Source organism: Xiphophorus couchianus, chromosome 2 (assembly GCF_001444195.1).
Source record: "Xiphophorus couchianus chromosome 2, X_couchianus-1.0, whole genome shotgun sequence".
In the NCBI taxonomy this organism is placed as follows: Eukaryota; Metazoa; Chordata; class Actinopteri; order Cyprinodontiformes; family Poeciliidae; genus Xiphophorus; species Xiphophorus couchianus.
In genome coordinates, this window is record NC_040229.1 from 33,423,613 (window position 1) to 33,444,596 (window position 20,984).

At 38.1% G+C, this 20,984-nt stretch overlaps 1 protein-coding gene across 3 annotated transcripts in view; it reads right to left on the reverse strand.

The window, feature by feature from the left end:
• The window catches only part of bcar1 (BCAR1 scaffold protein, Cas family member), a 46,726-nt gene that overhangs the window by 17,082 nt on the left and 8,660 nt on the right, over positions 1-20,984 (reverse strand). The window contains exon 2 of one of the 3 annotated variants that reach the window (XM_028038098.1): positions 20,569-20,616. The exons of 1 other annotated variant lie outside the window; for it this stretch is intronic. In XM_028038098.1, the coding sequence (XP_027893899.1) occupies positions 20,569-20,616 (48 nt within the window). Of the gene's footprint in view, positions 1-12,501; positions 12,850-20,568; positions 20,617-20,984 lie in introns of those variants that run through there. One more of the 3 variants, XM_028038105.1, reaches the window with a different exon arrangement.

The following is a 20,984-nucleotide window of genomic DNA, read 5'->3' on the forward strand; positions in this document are numbered from 1 at the left end:
AGTCCAAGTCAACAAGTTAAAGCAGAAGCTGGAATGGACCCTGCAACATGACAATGACACACCAGGAACTGCTCAGAAATTAAGAAGTGGAAAGAACTGGGCTGACTCAGTCCAGATCCTCATCTCACTGAGATGCTGAGGGTGACTTGAAACAGGCTGTACCCCTCATACACCTTAGAGCTTAAAGTGAGGAGTGCATTACATTGGTCCCAGTCCTACCAATGTTAGTGGCTGGCAGATGGAAAGAAGACGCCTCTCACTGGCTCATTGAACCAAAGGGTGTGGCACTGACTCTCTATGGGTAGGGTGTCCTAACTTCTTCCTCAGCTAGAAAACATGTTTTGTTGATACATTTTGTTTAATGAGTAAGACAAGATTTCCATAATACAATTTAGTGTACGTGTATCAAAAATCAATAATGCCTGATAGGTAAATAAGATGTCCTGGTTTAAGATGTGTTATGAAGACAGGCTGAGGACAGAGTACAGGAAAGAACTGTTTTGGCCAAAGACATCAGTTGTTAAAGAAGAGAGATCACATCTTGTCAGATTGGCAAACCATCTGTACTAATACAGTCAGTGATGTTACAGATGCCATGGTTTTATCTGCACAATGGTTCAATAGTTGATTGAACACACAGGTGTGAAAGCCGGAGTGCAAACAGAAACACCGTCAGCCTTTGTGGAACCCTTTGAAACTAAATCAATATTAGTCGTTCACGTCAGACCTCAGCCATGTCCACTCCTTCTGGGCGTCAGAGTCCCACCCCAGTTATCACGGACTGGTACAGGCAGTATTGGCTCTATGCCAGAGCGACGCTCACATACAGACTCCTGAGCAGAAAGTCCTGCCTGTCTGAGAAAAACCAAGTAACAGCTTTTACTTTCGTAGCACACTATGGCAGTTTTCCCATTAATTATCCATAATTAATGGGAAATTATGAATAATTTTAATATCATTCACTTCATCATATAATTGTCTCAACAAAATGTAAACAATGTTTTAGAAAGAGGATCAGATTAAGGGAACAAATCAGTTTAGTCCAAAGAAATAAAACAAAGTCGTCTCATCAAGAAAGAGGAAGTGGAATGGACATGAATCACACATCAACCTTTGTTATGTTATCATGAGGCCTTCAGTGTGTTCTGCTGGCCCTTCCTCTGATGGGTTTACTTGAACTCATTTAGCATGGCTGACTCATAGATTCCAGTCACGTTTAGAATTTTGTTTCAGAATTTCCTTGTTCTAAAGTCAGAATCCAGTCAAACAGCAACATTTTTATTCATAGGAGGAGAATCTAATTACAACACAATAGGGATAAGCCTGGTCTAGAAATACCTCAGAAACTGAAGACTGAGCTCATGTAAAGTAAGAAAAATGAAAAAAAAAAAAACAGATAAAGATCTCATTCTGTTGAGTCTTTTTTTTAGTAGCAAGACATGGTGACAACAGCATGTCTACACTGTAAAAAGCAACTTTATATTTAATTGAAAAAAAGTGTGTGAATCTAACTTGACTTTGTCAAGGTTTTGCTAACACTAAATTAAACCAAGTCCAATTTAGTGTTATATTTAATTGAGTGTGCAATTAAATATAAAGTTCACTTTAATCAAATAAATTAACCAGATTTAACTTATTTTACATAGTTATAATAAACACTTTATTCAAATAAGCTGATGACCTATTGAGGTAAAAATGTTTTAAAAATAAACTTGAAGTAAGGTGAAAGGGTCAGAATCCATTATTTGACAGTGGAGATTGGCCAGCAAGGTATCCCACAATGCAGCAGAACCCAGGTTGGAAGTGAAATAAAGATGATTTAATAGTGAAAAAGGCACAAAAAATCCAAAAGTCCAGGCAGCACAGATGAGCAGAAATCTAAGGCTCACAACTGGTAGCGACTGGCAACATAAGATGCGACATGATAGAACTGACAAACAGGTAAGACAAGGACCCGACAAAGACACAGAAACACAGGTGGCATTAAATACACACAGGGTAATCACAGAACGAGACACACCTGGGAACAATCAAGGGGTAGACAGGACAACAGGAGACTCAAGACACAGAAACCCAAAATAAACACACAGAAAAACTCAATCCTGACAAAAACTGCATTATGAGTGAGTTACTGTGTTCTGTCTGATTGTGTTTGCTTTACTGGAAAATAGTGAGCAAAATATCACTGCTTTCTTTCTATATTTTCTATCAAATTTGAGCAGAGAAACAAAAAGCAGGCTCCAGGAACAGTTTCAAGTAAGGAATTTTCTTTTCACATAAGTAGTTGTAAGTTAAAATTGTCCCTTCAGAAAGCTTTGTCTTTATTTACATGTAAAAAAAGGTTTTGGGTACAATTTAAGTAATTACAACATACTCTGATTCATTAAGTTACCTTAGGTTATGCTCATTAAAATTGCACAAGTTAATGTTACTCATTCAGTTTATTTAATGAAAACAAAAAAATAGAGGCATTGAATTTGCATATAAGTAAGGAGCTGATTATGTTTTACAGTGTAGAGCCCCTCCAGATTATATTTCTACAATAAACATGCAACCATGCACCCACTTTGTCCTTTCCATCATACAAACCTCCCACATCATGATCTTGTTGTGTTTTTAGAATATGCAGATCACAGCATTAATTTCAGCGATTATGTATAATATAAAATATACAGTAGTTTGTCTGTTTGTGTCTGAGCTCACCTGTTCTAACCAGGCTGAATGCTGTTGTTTTGATGTGGTTTCTTTCTCCATAAGGTTAGATAAGGTTCCCAAATAGCAGCTGGGAGTCATCATACTCTGCTTTGTTTGTTAAAGAATTGTGTTGAATCTTATTATCAGCAATCAGAAAATGTGAAAAAACTGCGAAAAACACATTTTACTCTTGTTGAAGTTGTGCACAATTAGCTATTTAAAGGGGCAGCACTATATGTTTTCCAGCCACATAGTCATTTTAAGGCACAATCTAATAATTGTGTTACCTTCAGTTGTTATAAAAATTCTGTACATATAATGTGACTTAAAATGTTTTTTTGACTTCGTCATTTACATAATACATAAACATAAACATAAATGAATAAAGAATTAATTTAGAAAGAGTGTATTTACTGTGTACTGACATCTAGGACATAAATATGTTTTATAACATGAGAAAACAAGGCGTTCACTGAACAGAGAGTAATGTGAACAGCTGGTGGAGCGAGTTCAATGCAGACAGGTTGCTCATCTGAGCATATGTGTGTTTGTGTGAGGTGGGGGGGAGATGGAGCGTGTGTGTGGCCTAAGATCCTTTGTCTCTTGCCTCCTATTTGACCCCTGGGGACAAACATTGCCTTGCCACAGCAGGGGTTGGATGTTTGAGTTTCTGGAAGTGTCTTTTTTTTCTTACATGACAAAAAGAAAAGAGGGGAAATTATATGTTTGATGTTGTTTTTCTCTCTACGTAAATTTCCACAAAAACCACAATTTAGCAGTGATCCTTGATGATCTTTGATATACAGTCTGTTGTTCTGTCATATTTCATCATTAAGTAGAAGAGCTTCAGTGTGTGGGGGTGTTACCTGTATGAGGATAAATGTGGTTCTGTTTCATTGCTTAAGTTTAAACAATAGAAGATTTAAATTATGAAAAAACACTGGGTTTCTCTCATTCTCCCTGGGTTAAATATCACTGAATGGAGTCAGATTTCAGTGAACCAAGGAGAGTTTTGGTGCTTTATTGTTTGCTATTGTCCACTGAAAATGTCGCATGTTTTCCCGTCAGGTCAAAGATTGTAGAATACTGCACACTTTCATGCCACATTCATTTTGGACACTTGCCATTTAGAGAGTGAAAAGCTAAAGCTCATGGAAAATGGTGGGGACATAGTGGCATAGAATGGTAACAATAATGTGTAGAAATGTTATCTAATCATAATCAATGTAATCATCATCTCAATTTTCAGCATCAGTATCACTATTAAATGCTTTAATTTACTATAAGTTAACAACTTTTAGATGTTTGTGTTTACCGTAGAGGGTAAGCGATCAGGATGATGGGTAGGTCTAGACTTGGCTTAGGACATGTTATAAAATGTTTTAGCAAACATACAACACAGGAGTTGAATACTTTTTAAAGTTCCAAAAAGTGTCAACTGTACACAGACGCGTAAAATATAAGGGAACGTCATTCAGGTACATGTTGATTCTGAGAAGTCAGGAAACTGCTACACAAATATAGCTGCTTTCTGAAGGTTGCCCTTATCCACAGCCAGAAGCCTAAAACATCTAAAACTAACAGCTTAGGCTGGTCAAGGAGCCACATTTAGCCCTTCAACACAACCAGGTAGGCTGGAATGAGAAAAACAAAGACAACAAAGAACAGCAGTGATCAGCAGACAGAGTCTCCATCAGCCTACTTGCTAAACGGCTGTTTGGAAGTGATACCAGAAAAACAGCCTTTATTTCCCCCCATTGCAAATACAAACATGATTATCAGTGTTTATTATTAATGCATTTCCTTTTCTGACTGAATAAATCAACTCATCAGTGAAGGATTGAGTGGGTTGCTGTGATTAGACATTCATGCATTTTATTTCTTCCTACATCTTTACCAGGACATGAAAATGGCCGATATGGAAATCTCAAGTAATTTTGTATTTCATTACCCAACCATGTGTATCTTATATCTGACTGATATCAGAGACAGGAGAATTGGATTTCTTCTCTAGATGTCTACCTGGTTCCACTGAAACACACCTCCACCACTAGACTGTCATATTGTAGCAAAACGATAAAAAAAAAAAATCCCAAAGCCTTTCAATTTAAATATGATTAATATATTTCTATTTAGCACTTTCCCCCAGTTTTCATTAGCAGGAGCTATGTTAAATTTGCTCAGAGTCAGAATCAGATCTCAGTCCAGCTTACAACCACAGGCAGTAAATCACTTCAGCCAAACCTGCTGACAAACATTCTGCTTACATTAGCAGCACAATTATTCTCTGCAGATAGTAATCTTTGGAGCAGGAGCTGACAGTCTCTGAGAGGAGACGAGTCTGATATGTGGCTCTCTTGCTGCTGCGCTCCATTCTTCCCTCCCCCTCTTTCTTTCCTGTCTTGGCACGTCAGATCTTGAGAAATATTTGGGAGCGCACGGCTGATTTGTTCCATGACAGAAAGAATGTTTCACCCAGCAGCAGCATCCAGTTGCAGCTGGACAGGTATTGCTTTAGGAAACTAAGTCTTAAATTGTCCTTACAGGGATACGGCGCTAGAAGAGCTCTGTTACTTTACTTAGCTTTATTGCCCAAGAAATCTGACACACAAGGAATTTAACCCAGGCTGTAAATCTCTTCCGTTTCACACACAAACTGAAGATGCATGAACAGAGCTACACATCAACAAAGGTAAAAGTAGAGACATGTTTAACTATGTTAGCTTTCATTTCTCTATGAAAAACTATACATTTTTGATTTTCAAAGTCTTGAACAATGTCCATCATGGCAGGAGGTGAGATGTGCAAAAGAAACAAATTGTTTAAATAGGAGCTTGCAGTGTGGATTTTACCTACAGACACTGATTTTGTTCCCTTCAGGCAGATCCAGATTTGTTTTGATGAGCGATAATTCCATCTGAAAAAAAATCATGCCTCAGGCTATGACTAACAGGAGGAATACGGGCCAGGATAGTGTAGGCTCCAGTGGGAGTGGCCTGGGATTGCTTAACCTGTTTGCAGACAACACAGCGAGGTATTTATGTGTGCTACATTTTCATGAACAACCCTAGTGCTGACAGCTAAGCTGCTGGCAAGACACCACAGGCAAATCATGCACAAAAACATCACTTTAAGAGCAGGCTTAGAGCATCAGTTCTGTATTTACTAATAGAGTAGATATTTTTTACTATTATTCTGACTGAGGTTTTTGTAAGTGTTTGTCATGGAGCAAACTGGTAGAAATTTGGGTACCAAAATTGTTTGCCGGCATCCAGTAACAAGGTATACCATGGTTTGAAAAAGTCACAGTTTAAAAATCACAAAACAGATTCTATTCATGTATTTCCTTTGTATTCATTTAAAAATAATACAATCTAATTACTTCACCTTACTTACAAAAAGCAAACTTGCTGCCTCAAAAAAGTAAAGTTTACAAAGCTTAAAAATGTTAGCATGTGCAAGTTATACATCTTAAGCTTACACCAATTGAGTCTGTTATTGGCAGTAATTCCCTGATCCTTACATCAATGAAATCATTTCACCCTAAGCTTGTTGAAAATGGAAATCCATCCTTGGAGTTGAGGAAACTAATCAGGTCAAACATACACCTAAACTAAAGCAACTCAAAACTGAAAATGTTTAATATTGTCAGAATATATTTTCACAATATATTTTTGTTTTAATACCCTCAAACTGTTGGACTTTTGATTCAACTTATCATGTTGTCAGGATCTCTTAATTGTCCATTCCAGAAAATAACAACACATTTGGAAATGATTGTGTTCAACATATGACAGAAGATCCACAGAGCAGCATATATTTAAGGGCTTTCCCAACCAGTACTTACACATCAGAGGTAAAACCTGTCCACACATGCTCTGTGATAACAAACCAGCTTTACCTCTGTGCTAAAAACATCTTTGTGATGCAGACACAAGTCCTCATCTTAACACTGGGATACAACGTTTAAAACCACAGAAGCTCAAGACAGCTCTGGATCAGCAAGAAGAGTCCTCATGTATGAACACTGAAGACTAAATCCAAGCTGAAGGAATCTGGCTGAGGTTGGTTTTTCAGCTATAGAAGCAGAGGTTTGCTCATAAATCCTCTGAGAAAGCTGCAGCTGAGACGTCACCTTGGACAATGACTCAGCACTGAGCAGCAGGACAAACACGCCGTGATTCACAGCATGTTGTCAGCTAACTGGAGTGCCAATCCAGACACAACAATACACAGACAGATACTGTTCATATGGACAGTGCACATGCTCCTGCTCTGAGACAGCCAGGAAGGGATAAGAGTTGAGAAATTCAGCTCAGAAAAAAAACCACGCTGCATAGCATCAAAACAAAATACACCCCTCCCTTGAGAGGCGCTTCAAGAACAACGCCCATGCTGCACTGTACACTCCTACACTGTGTGGTCAGGAGTGGATGACACATCTTTTTTGACCTGATGCCAATTTTGAGACTCATTCAATGTCAGTGTTATCTACATGGAGTCTGATCTACAGCACAAACCAAAAATCAAAGAGAGCTACCTTTGATTCAGTATCAATGAGATCATTTCATCCATTTTCTTTTATGGCTTTTATTTCAACATGTGGATTTTTTTAAGAGCTCAAAATTGAATAATTGGGAGAATAGCAGTAAATATGACAACATATTTCCATATTTGTAGTGAAATTTCAGATGGAAACATAATGCATCTGTAGTTTCATTAATTATTGAGTTGTGAACTGACAAGGCGACTCCTCAGAATCATCACAGACTAATTGTGGTTTGGTTTTATAAAATAGAATGGCAGTAATTCAGAATCAATTTCTATTTCCAACCAGCAGCAATTTCAACCTGCAAGTTCAGTCTGTAATTATTAAATAATGTTATTCATTCCACATCTAAAACAAAAACCCACTAACATTTAGTAGAAGTTCATTTGGTCCGGTCAAGTGATGACTGCAGGGTTCTGATCCACAGTGAGGGCAGATCACAATGGGTCCGACTCCATTAACTCACTGCCTCACTGACTGACTGCTGTAGTTCTACTTCTACTTTATTCATTTGGTGTCCCATCAAATACAGCTCTTTACATGAGCAAAGTTAGACTTGTTCTGTAAACGTGTAGAAAATGGTGGATTTTAGCCTATTTCTGAAAGTTGTTTTTTAAAACCAAATCAGTTAAATCATTTCAGAGATTACTGGAAGGGAGAATATGGACAAAATAGACTTAATTCAGTTTACAGTTTGATATTTCACTTACAGTCTTTTAAAAGTTTTTGAAACATGTACACAGTATGTGACTGAGGCGCAGATATGAATGATTCTGAACTGATATGCAACTATTAAAACATGATTATGTTTAAACTAATTTCGACAAATCCAGAAGGCTGAATGATGTAAGAACAGCACCAGGTCAGTTTACAGTAAACACACAACAAAGTCTCTAAGATGGCTGAACCAGAACCAGAACCGGAAACTGAACCAGAAACCTCCGCACTAAAGAGAAAACTGGTTTGGAGCCGAGCCACACCAAATCCGTTGCACAAAACTAAGATACAATATTCTGAAGCAGGACAGACATGAGGAACTGCATCACACAGTCCAACACGGAGGTAGCAGTAAAAACTCATTACAAAGTTCATTGAAACTTTTTTCTGTAAAGGATTAGAGATCTAATTGAGTTGTTGAGAAGCAGGGCTTGGCATCATTTTGAGGTCCTTTCTGTCAGGTCAGTTTGCCACAATCAGGATGATTAACAATCAGCATAAACCAACCAGATTATAATATCATTCCAATCAAGTTGAATCTGATCAAAATATTCAGATTGGGGCATTCTTATGATGCATTTTTATTCTCATCTGCCAGTAGTTATGATTATTTACATCCATGTAAACATGCTAACATGTCCACACTCTAAAACAAGAACAAAACAAAGTCAGGAGGTCTTTCAGGAAAGCAGGGAGGATGTCTCTAACGTGAACGTGTGAACTGATATTGGCATAAATGTCCACATGTTTGGGTAAGTACAGCTATGGTGTTGTTCACCAAATGAGAGCAGTGAGGACTTCATATTTGGAAAAAGAGCTGAAAAGGAATGTAGCAGAGGATGATCTTTAGGGATTTTGCTTTAGTTACTGATGAAGTAAGAAGATTGTTCAGATGACGTAAAGCAAAAGGTCATGTGGGGAGTTGGGGGGTGCACCCTGTTGCACAAGTAATTGATTTATAAACAGCCATATGAAATGTAATTAAACTGAATTATGAAACAGCTACTTGATAAATATGACAGAATATGTTGAAGGACCTGGCTCAAGAGATATTTTGATGAAAACAGAAAAAAAAGATGTCAAGATTATAATGACTGAATTTATGGATCTTAAGGTGAGTTCTCCTCTAGGTATGGGAAATGCCTACACTCTGAGCTGATTGCATCAGAATGTTCAATTTACTGACAACAGTTAGAGTAATCACTTAGCCAATGAAAAATACAAACCATTTGTAGTGATACGCTTCCAGTTTGGGGAAAAATCAGTAAGACAAGAATAGATTCCCAAGAGAGCGGAGCTGAAACAATGGTGCTGGGAAGAGGATGACCTCTATTGTTTAACAAAGTAATCCCTCCCTGCAAAACGCCAACCAGAGACCAGCGGACAAGTCAGTCAGGGCCAGAAGAGAATCATTTAGCCAGCAGCAGGTACTAACGTCAGACCAAAATGTTAAACATGTTGGACTAGATTTAATATGATAAATAAACAGCAGGTGTAAATGCCAGCCTGGTTTCATCTGAGTTCTCTATTCACATTTTCTGTCCAAACTGAAAAAATAATTTCAATAAACAATATTTTGAGATTTTCAAAGATAAATATATTGCTTCTGATCACAATGAAATAAATCAAGTCATATGTTTTATATTTCATAATGCTTCTGAGTGAAAGAGAGCAGCGCCTGCCTTGTGGGTGGCTGACTGGCATCAGTCACACATGATGCCTCTGGATGAGCTGTTAGGTGAAGTAAGTCCGAGTCGGCAGAAAAGTCAGAACTTTTCTAACCAGCTGGTTCTGGATAACCGGTCAGATAACTCACAGCTCCAGGTGGGACATTAGAGCAGTATGAGCACATTAGACTGCAGTCAGTGGAGCGGTTGGTTAGAGTGTGTGCTTTTCTGTCATGTTGGGGACAGAGGGGAATTCCAGGTCTCCATGACTCAGCCAGTAAATCAGTGACAAGAACAAGATTTATGTCCTCACACAAGGTCAATTCCTTAAAATCTTCCTTTCAGTTTATATTTAGATTTAAGTGTAAAATGACAGACTGAACTTATATGAGGAACTGCGTTAATTCTGAACAGATGTATCTGAGTGGCTTCCAGAAGTTAAGACTGAAACCAGAACCTCTAAATATCTTGATCTGATAAAGTAGCAGTCAGTCAGTCAGACATAGATCACTTTGATTTGAACATTTTCCCACCCTGAGGGGGATATTTTTCACCAGTGTGATGTTGGACAGGATGTCATCTTAGCTTTATAACCACAGCCTTCCTGCACATACAGCAGCACTGATAGTTTACTGATATTACTGGATTAGACATTGGCACAGTAAGAAATGATATTTCATCCTCAGTGCCAGGTGTGAAGCTGATTTTCAAACAACAAAAAATAAAGAGAAAAAAATTGCAACATGTAAATTAAGTCAAATTTTAGGTCTGTGTAAGCTGTCACTTAAACACTTGAAACTGAGACATCACCAAACATATCCAGTCGAGTTGGTCCACAAAGTTGACTGTAGACTGAATTCAGAGTCACCTGTGAATAATTTAGGCTAAATTGAACATTCTGCTAGACCTTTTACTGGAGTTTCCCTGTGGGAAATAATAAATAAAGAATTTATTCCAGATAGTACACTAAGATATTGTTTTCATATCTTCAAATAAATATTTAAAGTCATCATCCTGGTCACTGAGGCTGCACAGTGGTGCAGTTGGTAGCTCTGCTGCCTTGCAGCAAGACGGTCCTGGGTTCGATTCCCGGCCCTGGGTTCAGTTTGCATGTTCTCCCTGTCATGTGTGGGTTCTCTCTGGGTACTCCAGCTTCTTCCCACAGTCCAAAAACATGACTGTCTGTCTAAATTCTCCTTGGTTGCATCTACTTGCTGATCAAGAAAAGTTATGACATAAAAAGATCAGTATCTTTTCCTATAATGTAGTTTTTCATACATCAAACTTGAGACTAAAAGTGAAGTTTGAATCACATTGCATTTTGCAATACTGTGTTTCCTTATTAAAAGCACTTTGAACTGCCAATTCAAAGGAATTGAATTGTTTTTACTAGCATTATTCCTTCATATATTTATTTTATTTGCTTAAGTAGCTACTACAGTTTTTTATTTGGTTCCTCAATTATTTGTGAGAATAACTGATCAATTACTAAAGTACTAAAATAATGGTTTACAACAATGTTGGAATATAGCTTTAGAACCCAGCCTTGCTTAAACTTCTCCTCAGCTCCAGTTTTCTCTCTCTGGTGTTTTCCTTGCTCCTAATGATGTTGGTTCATTCATTCAGTCGATCTATTACTTGAAACCTAGCAGAATATTTTAAAGTTCATAGTTATAGTGTGATAAAAGGTGGAAAATTGTAAAGGGGATAAATACTTTTCTAAATGTTTGGCTTATTCAAACCAAAACAGTGAAATGGGTAAATAAGCATCAGTATACGCCTCATGTTTCTGTTGAGAGAGAGAAACAGATTTTCAGTGGTCTGGAGGGAAACCTCTTGGTCTCTTTAAGGTTTTTCTGAAGTCGCAGACCATTCACAAAAATGATGTGGGATCATTAACATGACACAAAGATCCGACTACATGGACCTACTTGTCTCCATTCTGTCTCTAAGAGTGGTACTGAAGGATGAGGAACAGCCAGCAGTGGAGCTCTGACAGAGCAGCAGCTGTGTGCCAACTCACTGGAATGCTATCCCATATTAATTACACACTAATTACTGGCGTGTAATTACTTGTTCAACTCACAGCAATCTACTCTGCAGTGTTTCTCTGTCTGCTACATTCCTGACTGTGTAGTTACCCTAAACACACAAACATGGAGGCAGGATGTGAACCACACAACTGAAGTCTCACAAACAATAGCAGGGAATGTCAGGGACTGTTAGCTACTCCCAGCTAGCCGAAGCTTTTCTCTTAGACTCGAGTTCGTCTCTCCTGCCCTTTGGCCATTAAATCTGTATTTCTCTCTACCATGTTACTGAGTCAGCAGAAACACACACACGTACACACACTGAATACCCCCCAGCCCCATCTGTCCCATTCTGTCTTTAGTTTCTCACTTTTCCAGAGTAATAAACCCATCCAGTTGCACCTCAGACCTCCTCCTTTGGATGGTCTCTCCTTTCCATATTTTCCATTTTGCCTTCATTTAACATCATCGTTAGCTCGGCTGTCGATCTTCTCTCTGTAACTTAACCTTTAATAAGAATGGGAGAAGTTTTAAACTTTATGTTCACATTCCACTACAGCGCAGTCAAAGTACACACACACACACACACACACACACACACACACACACACACCCTGCTGAGAGCCAACAAAAGGTAGGAATCCACAGAGAAAAAAAGTTAACTCCAGTTTCTCTCCCTCCTCCCTGTCTTTTTCCCCCCTCAGCTCCCTCCACCCAGACAGAGCTGAGGTATAACAGGTCCTGCTCAAATCCTCAAATGCTAAACCAATAACATGCAGTCAAACACCAAGGAAAGAAAAAAACCCTGAGGAAGCAGTAATTTTCCACACACATACACACTCACCAAATAGTTCATTTTATCCCTGGAGCTGTGAGCTAGATGGTGTAATTCCAGGACAGGACTTTCTCAGTCCCTGGGAGACACTTAGATCCTGAAGGAAGATCCTCAAGTTCCCCCCGAAAACCCCTTCAGCTTTACCCCTCCTCCCTCCTCCCTCTTCTTTCTTTTTCCTCTCCGTAGCCCCTTTAGTCTGGTTCTGTCTTCTTTTCAGCACTCAACCAGATCCCGATGCATCCTACTACTTCCTGATCTCACACAACAAGAATGAGAGTGCTGCGTGGCCCCTCTACCAGCCCCCTGCTGCCCCTTCCTTCTTCCCTGATCACTCGTATCTCTGCGAGAGGAAAAGAGGGAGGAGAGAGGAACCCGACACGTCACTTCCTCTCAGATCCTGGTATCCCCTGTCTACACTGGTCATTTGAGCTCTTAGCATGCAAATGGCTTTGCCCTCCCAATGTCCCCACTGCTCCTTCTCTTTCACCCCCTGGCTGTGAGAGACCGTCAGTGCACTGTAGACATTCTGCCCAACAAACACAGCAAACACGTCACGTCATTTTTTCAGCCTGAGGCCTGATAAAAATCAACTGGATGTAAAAGCACAACAAACAGAAATCTGCTGAAGAAATCTTAGCGAAACCGGCATTTCCCATATTCCTGCAGATTTCAGTGGTGAAAAGCAGAACTGGTCTGAGATCCTGACCTGTTGTATAAAAACCACAATATGTTTCTCTATGTGTTTAATTTATTTGTATAAAGTGCCTCCTGAAAGAATCACAATGCTTGACTTTCTTTGCATTTTGTTATGTTAGAAGCTTATTCTAACTCAAAATGAAAAATAATATTTAAACAACAAGATAAACACAGAATAGATCACAATGCCTAACAAAAAAGTTCAGGTCGAGGTGTAAACCTATAAAAAACTTTAAAATTCAACAAAATACATTCGTAGCTAATGTATGCAAATTTTACTGACTGCATTAAAACATGGCTCTCTTGGTTTTGGGGGATTTTCTCCCAGCCTTCTCTCTGGGCTCAGGATCAGTCAGGTTGAATGGGCAGAATAAACAGGTTATATTTTCAGGTGCACAGATGGATTTAAGTCTCATTTTCCTGTGTGACTGTGATCTATATCTGGCTGCTATCATCTTAAAATATGTTTGGTGTCCAGCCTAGAAATGTCTATTTTGGACTAATCAGTGCAGATAATAACTGTATTTGTTGTGGCTTGACAATCTGTAAGCTGTCACCAGGTAATGTTTAATCAAATTGACCTTTGCTTTTCAACAACAGTTTTTTTCCTTCTTGCCTCTCTACCATAAACCCCTGATTGGTGGATTGGTGAAGAGTGTTAGTGAAGTTTAACTGTATGGGTGGTTCTCCTTTCTCTCCGCCCAAATGACTATTGTGTTCGTGGTCCCCTCTGACCAAGGCCCGTCTTCCATTTCCAGTAAGGGAGACCAGTGTTCAGTACTGCTGGACCTGGTTCTTATTCTTTCACAGATTTCTGCTTTGACACAAGTTAATGAGGTCTACTGGACGTTCCTCTGACTCCATTGTTTGGTTTCTGCTCTAATGTAAAGTGTTGACTGTGAGACCTTATCAGGACAAACGTCCCATTCAAAATTATTTCCAATCAACTGAACGTGATGAAGGTGGATAGTTTCAGAAACATCTCAAGTATGGATGTAAGATGTACCTGACCTCACTTCTTCATTCAAAAGGGTGTGAATACTTTTGTCTCTATGGTATTAAATGCTTACATTTTTTTATGAATTTACAAAGTGCCTGAAAATATGTTTTCACTTTGTCATTACAGTGTGCTGTAGTGACTATTCTGAAATAAGATGAAAAACAAGTCTAAAAAAAATAGATTTAAAAGAAATAAAGTAGAGAAAACTGACTAAACAGTATATCGGCCTTGTACAGTCAGCTATGTTGATCAGTTTTTAATAATTACCTACATTTGTAAATGAGTCCCAGATCTCACCAAATGAACATGGTATAGAAATGAGCATGACTGATTTTATTACTGGACCATACATATTGCAAAGTGAACTATCCAGAAGATCAATTATAACCTTTGTATATTTGTAGTTCCTCAAAATTGAAGATATGAAATGAAGCTATACAAATAAATATACAAACCACCTATTTATTTGTCACCAAATTAGTTTTAAGATGCTTTAGGTGAAAACGTAGACTCCAGCGCTTCATCTATGTAGTCAGTTTATCAGGAAAGAAGCTACTTTCAGAGCAGTAGAGCGCTTTTTAGCTAGTCTGTAGCATTTACGTGAAACTGAACCATGAGTGAGCTGGATGCTCATTTCATGACCACCCCGCTCTGCCTGATGTTGTAGCTTCAGGCAGAAATGACTGTGTTGGATTTACTGAAAAAAGTGAACAAGCTATTAATGTTTCCATATTTTTTGTCAAAGTTTGAATAGAGCCAGTAACTGTTTCAATCAAATATTTTCTAGTAGTTTCTAATTCAGAAAAGCTAGGCTTTGGTTGTTGATTTAGTTATTACAACATACTCAGATTTATTAAGTTAACTGAAGATTTTACAGTGTACTTGTAAATTTCACTGACTGCATTAAAAAAGTTGAATAATTAATACAAGGTTTAGTTTTGCTTGATCCACTTGACAGAATTAAGTTCACTTGGATTTTCCTTTTCATGTAACAAAATAAGGAAAAACTTTAAACTAAGAACAGTCTTGCTTGATAACCATACAAATTTAGGCAACCAGTTGCATAATTTATTTAAATAAATGCAGCAGAATATTTTTATCGTTGTAGTTAAAGCCAAGATATTTATCATTAGGGATAAATTTTAGACACATGAAGTTGGATGGTGTTGATTATTTTCACTTTCTTAAACCCTGACTCTTTGAAATATGAACAATGTTTGGTAGATAAATGCCACAGAGATGCATTTTGGGAAAAAATCCCCCAGTCAAGCTGAGCCAACTGACTTTTCAGCCACCACTGCCTGGGATCCATGTTGACAACAGCTCTATTATGTCTGGTCCATACTGCACGATTGCCAACTATCCACAAGATCATACCACACACCTACACACACTGCCCCACAGCCCTCCATGTCAAACTGACCTCCACACACACCAACAGTGTGCAGAACAAAAAGACACAACTCTGCAAGATGTAGGTCAGGGACAATCTGAATATGCTAATGTTCTCTGTAGGGAGGCAGCACTTGTTCTGTCTCAGTTCAGATGAAGGACATCTTCACTCACACTGCCATCTTTCTGTGTGCAGGACAATTTTTTGTTTAAGCTTTAAAAACAGTGGTGGCTGATGAAAGTTCCTGACTAGCCTTCCTCCTGTCTTCCTCTCTCCCTGTTCAGAGCTGATGCTGGCCTGCATCAGACCTCAGCAAACTTTTACATTTCTGGTTGACAGCACTGCCTAATCGGCTGAGAGGAAGGAGAATCCTGCCAAAAGTTGTACTTGCACACAGGTGAGGGAATTTGAGTCTTACAAAACTTTTTGCTTTTGTCAAGGTCTGTAAATAGACCTTGACAAAAAATAATGTAACTTGTGCAATCACTTTTTACAAGAAAAATCTTTTTTACACATATAAATTCTTATGCATGGATGCACAAAGATAAAGTTTCATACATCCCAGTTTAGCAGGTGGCAAAGTGTATTTGCAACTACACATTCATAAGCACAACATTACATATTTAGATACTCATGGACACATCAGTATCTAAATTCCCAGACATTTTATTATATAAGGCTATAAAACTCAAGTCACAGGTTGCTGTGGTGGTGCAGGGGTAAAGCACAACCCAGGTAATCAGGCCTTGGTCCTCGATGCGCCGTCACAGGTTCTGATGATTACTGCATGTCGTCCCCCTCTGTCATTACCCACTTTGCTGTTTGACCTCTCTCAAATAAAGGCCACTGGAGTCAATAAAAACCTCAAGTCACAACTGCATGGTCTGATTTACAAGGACAAAATATATGACTGGAATTTGTGTCCATAGTAGAGAGCACTACATGGTTCAAGTGGGTTATGAACAACAAAGCAGCCACCAAGCATCACTGTAATATTGAACTAATGTTATTTTTCTGAAATGTTACAGGTTTTGCAGCAGATGTAAATCTGACCAAAACGTTCCACTTAAATAGAACTTAAATAGCTCAGTTTTTGTTACTCGCCATATCAATCAATGGCTATAACTTTATATCAAGTAATGCTGAGGAAGCAAGTGTAGTAAAAGAAATATTGCCACCCAAATGTTGGAGTTTGCCATCACTTCAAAATGTTAAAAATTTTTGGCTTAAAAATAGCAATAAACTCAAAATGATGCTGTATTGCAGTGATCTGTTGATTTTGCGTGAATTTTTGCAATCATTGAATCACAAAAAACTGATGGGACTGAAACTTTCACAGCCACCGCAATGAAAATCCTCTGTGCGCTCCACTGGATGAGGTCAAAAAATGTTTCCTTAACTATTAACGGCACACAGCATATTTCTCTCTTCACTCTTCTCTGATGCTTACTTTGAACTTTGATCTGCAGCATGTCTAGATGTCAAAATGAACTCAGATATGTGATTGGCTGATTTGCTATTTTGGTTAACAAGCAATTAAAAGGCATAGCTAAAAGCGACCAATAAGCTTAGGTTTTGTGTCTACTAGAGTTTAAACATTTTGTCAAATGCAACTTCTTTACATTTTTCATGCATGTTTCCTGAAGTTAAAACATTCTGCTGCTTACTGACTGTGATAGTTTGGTGTCATATCTATATTGTTCTCTGAACATGAACGGCCATATTTATGATTCCACTGACTTTTTTGTACCATAAATGTCATGAAAGAAGCATTGTACATGACAGGTATCTGGGATCATTTCGCTCCAGCTTGCATGCCTAAGGTCAACAGTCTTTACCAGAGCAATCTCATTTATCATGGGACTCAGTTCACTGCACAGTAGGAACCATTCAGATGTGGTTGAGTCATTATGATGAAACATGTCACTGTACAATACCAAAGGTCTGCTGTGAAAAGCTAATTAACTGTGTTCATTAAATTCTACATTTTCCCAGCTTTTATGAAGCTGACAGGATCCAGAGATTTTGGTTGTGGTTTAAACAAAGTTTCATTGATTAACATCTGAGGGTCCAGATTGAGCCAGTGTCCTTAGCGTAGCCTCAGAAATATTACGAATACGTTTTTTGTAAAATTGGCATTAGATGAATACAATAAATAGGAATATTTAGTAAATTTTGCATTATTGTTTTAGCACTGATTTCACTGAATATGGACCACATGAAGCAAGTGCAACTCACCCACAGCATGCAGGTGATGAGCAAAGTAGACATTAAATGTTTGAAAATCACAGGTAAACAGGGTTGCAGGAATCAAGTGTTTTAGTCTTTTGAGTATTTCTTAGTTATGGACCAATCAGTCAGCAAGTGGTCAAAACTGGAACAGTTTTCCTTAATGTGTTTTGATCGCTGATACTGACAATAAAAAACTGACAAATCTGGAGCATTAAAAGCTCAGAAAAAAAGTCACTTTCTATTCTGTAACAACATTTTAAAGAAGCTTAGCTGACTGCAATCAGTTTTCACCACTATTCCTCCTCTAGAGCCAAAAAGTGGGAGTAAAATAAATTGTGCTTTTACTTTTGCATCAGAACCATCACTAAAGCTACATCTTCATGCTGGAACTCGCCCTTAACTCACCCTCAAAGTAGATTCACTCTCAACTCTGTATCAGTTGCATTAAAATAATTATTGTTCACATTAATATTATTGTTGGGGCCAGCTCTTTGACTAGGCCACTAACTGCTAAAGGGGGTGCTGCTGTGGCAACCCAAAAGAAACAAAGTAAAAATGAAAGACATATCATGAAATAAATAATAGCACCTTGACTGCAGCCCTTTCCTCATACTCTGTATTGAAAACAGAAATTCTAGGAAAATAAAAAATCTCTGGTTGTTCCTCATTCTGATGGACTTCTCACTGCCGCCTATCAAACGCTCCAGAAAGGAAAACTGAAGTCACCTACCAATGTGCCACAACCAGCTGATCCAATGTAAGTTGGTAGAGAATATTTATGTCTGACAGTGAATGTTGAAGCTGAAGTTACCCTATGACCTGCACAGTTTGTGTTTTTCATCTTAAAAAGCTGTGAGCTCACGCTAGAACTGTTTTAAATGATTTCACCATTTTAGAAAACCAACAGAATCTAGTGAACACTGAGACAGCCTACTATTATTATGCAAAAAGCTGTGAAATAAAATATATTTGATGGTACATATGGTTTCCACAAAGATGTCTCAGTCATGAATATGTATCCATCACCTCCCCATCAGGCTCTGATCAGTGTGCAGCTGTGCAGCTCGACTCAGTTTCTAACAATGAATTCAGGATGTAGAGAAACAAAGCAAACCCATAAGGTCAATATTAGTTCTCTAAACACATCTCATTTACTTACACAGGACATAAAGCATTACAACTTAACAGCATACGCTAAATACAGAAATTCAACTTTTTTCAGTCAAGAAGGATTCTGGGAGCTGCAACAAATAGTTCTTTTTAGAATAGAGTGTATGGAGGAAGTGATGTTTTCACTTATGCATGTTTAACAGCTTTCACAGCATCCCGAGCAATAAATATTACACTGACGCTGTTTAGTGACATTTCAAACACAACCACGTGTCAGTCTTAAAAGTATTAATTTACTCTGAAGTAAATTAATACTCTGACTCCAGTCCATGCAGCTGGCTGTGAGGGAGAAGCACACGTCACACAGCCCTCATTCGGTTCTGGATGAAGCACTTCCTGGAGAGCATTTTTGAAAATATTGTGTTGTTTTAAGTCCAGACCTGTTGCCCTGGACCAAAACGTCTGGGGCTCTTTCTGTATGAAGTCTGCATGTTCTCTCTGTTCTCTGTGGCTTTTCTCCTGCTCTCAGGTTTAAATCTGTTGAGCATGTGGTTGTCTGTCCTGTGTTGCCCTATGATGGAGTGGTAACATGTGCAGGACGCACCCACCCAGGATATTGCTGCCATAAAACAAATCCTTTTACCATAAAAAATATAATAGATAATAAAACTCTCCAGTTACCCTTTTTATTTAACAATTTGCCATTTAGTTTTACAGCTTTAAAAATATTTCCTTTCTGATACCCTCGTATTTTCCTCATACCACTCATTAAAGTGGGGCCTTATGTACGGTTTATCATGGTGGAGCTCACCATGGAGCTCAATATCCCACCACATAATATGGTACAAACTTAAGATATTAATTATGGTCTGTTTTAACTATATTTTGAGAAAATGTGTAACTGGACACATAATGACCAGACTCCACTCATCTTTATTTTTATTTACAGAAAAAGCAGATCATTAGTTATTGTTGGAACTGTGTGTGCATTTTGTTATGGTCAAGTAAATATCCACTGATGGCTTTATGTTTGAAAAATCACTCAAGAGTCCCTAAAGGCTTGTTTCCATTTTCTCACTAGTTTAAAGCTTTTTATTCAATCTGTTTGCTTGAAGATGTCAAGTTTTTATTAATACAGTGGTACTTGAAAGATAAAATATAAATGTTTCTTATGAAATAAAAATTGTGCTGGGCTTTGTGTACATGCCTCAGCTCGAACTTATTTAACATTCCATAAAGTTAAAGTTCTTAAAGTTAAATATTTGCTGCCTGTTTTGTTTGACTGGTTTAACCTTCTCTAAAATGATGGCAGATTACAATGATTGAGTTCTGTCAAGTAATCCACTAAGGACTGACTGGGAAGGACTAAAGAATATGAAACTGAACTCATTTTAATGATCAAATGATTGGTGGTAATAACTTATGAATATGGTTTATGAATCTGTAATATGAAATAAGTAGTATTTTCAAAATAAAACACTCTCTGGGACTACAGCTGGGATTTGCTCAGACTTCATGTTCTGTGCTGCTCATCTTTCTAAGGACCGGTTCCCTCCGCCTCCCCCAGCTTGACGCCCAAGATAAGACAGGACAGTTCAAGGCAGATGACAGGAGTTAAATTGTCACGCCATGCTTGAAGACCTACCTCCACCTGTGGTGCCCCTTGCAGGCAGTCAAACATTCTGCAGAGCACCTGGAGAAAAGGGACGTCCACAGAACACACAATACATCTGTGAGCTCAGGAAACGTGAAATAAAGTGTTTAGGAAATAAAATGTTTTAATGTTTTATAATATTTGCTTGCCTTTATCGGTTTGCAAAGAAAGTCAAGAAAAATTCCAAGATTAGTCAAAGACCATTTTACACTTAAAATGGCTGTACTCTACCCAACTCACTCAACAATAATGGTGTTATGTGTTTAAGTTTAAAGGTTTATATTTTACATTGAGAGTAATACACAATTGTGTCAAAAACAGGTCATTTGTAGAAACTGAATATGGGTTTTCGTTTGTAAATTGTGAGTCTATCACTGACTAATGGATCAAACAAACATACCAGGACC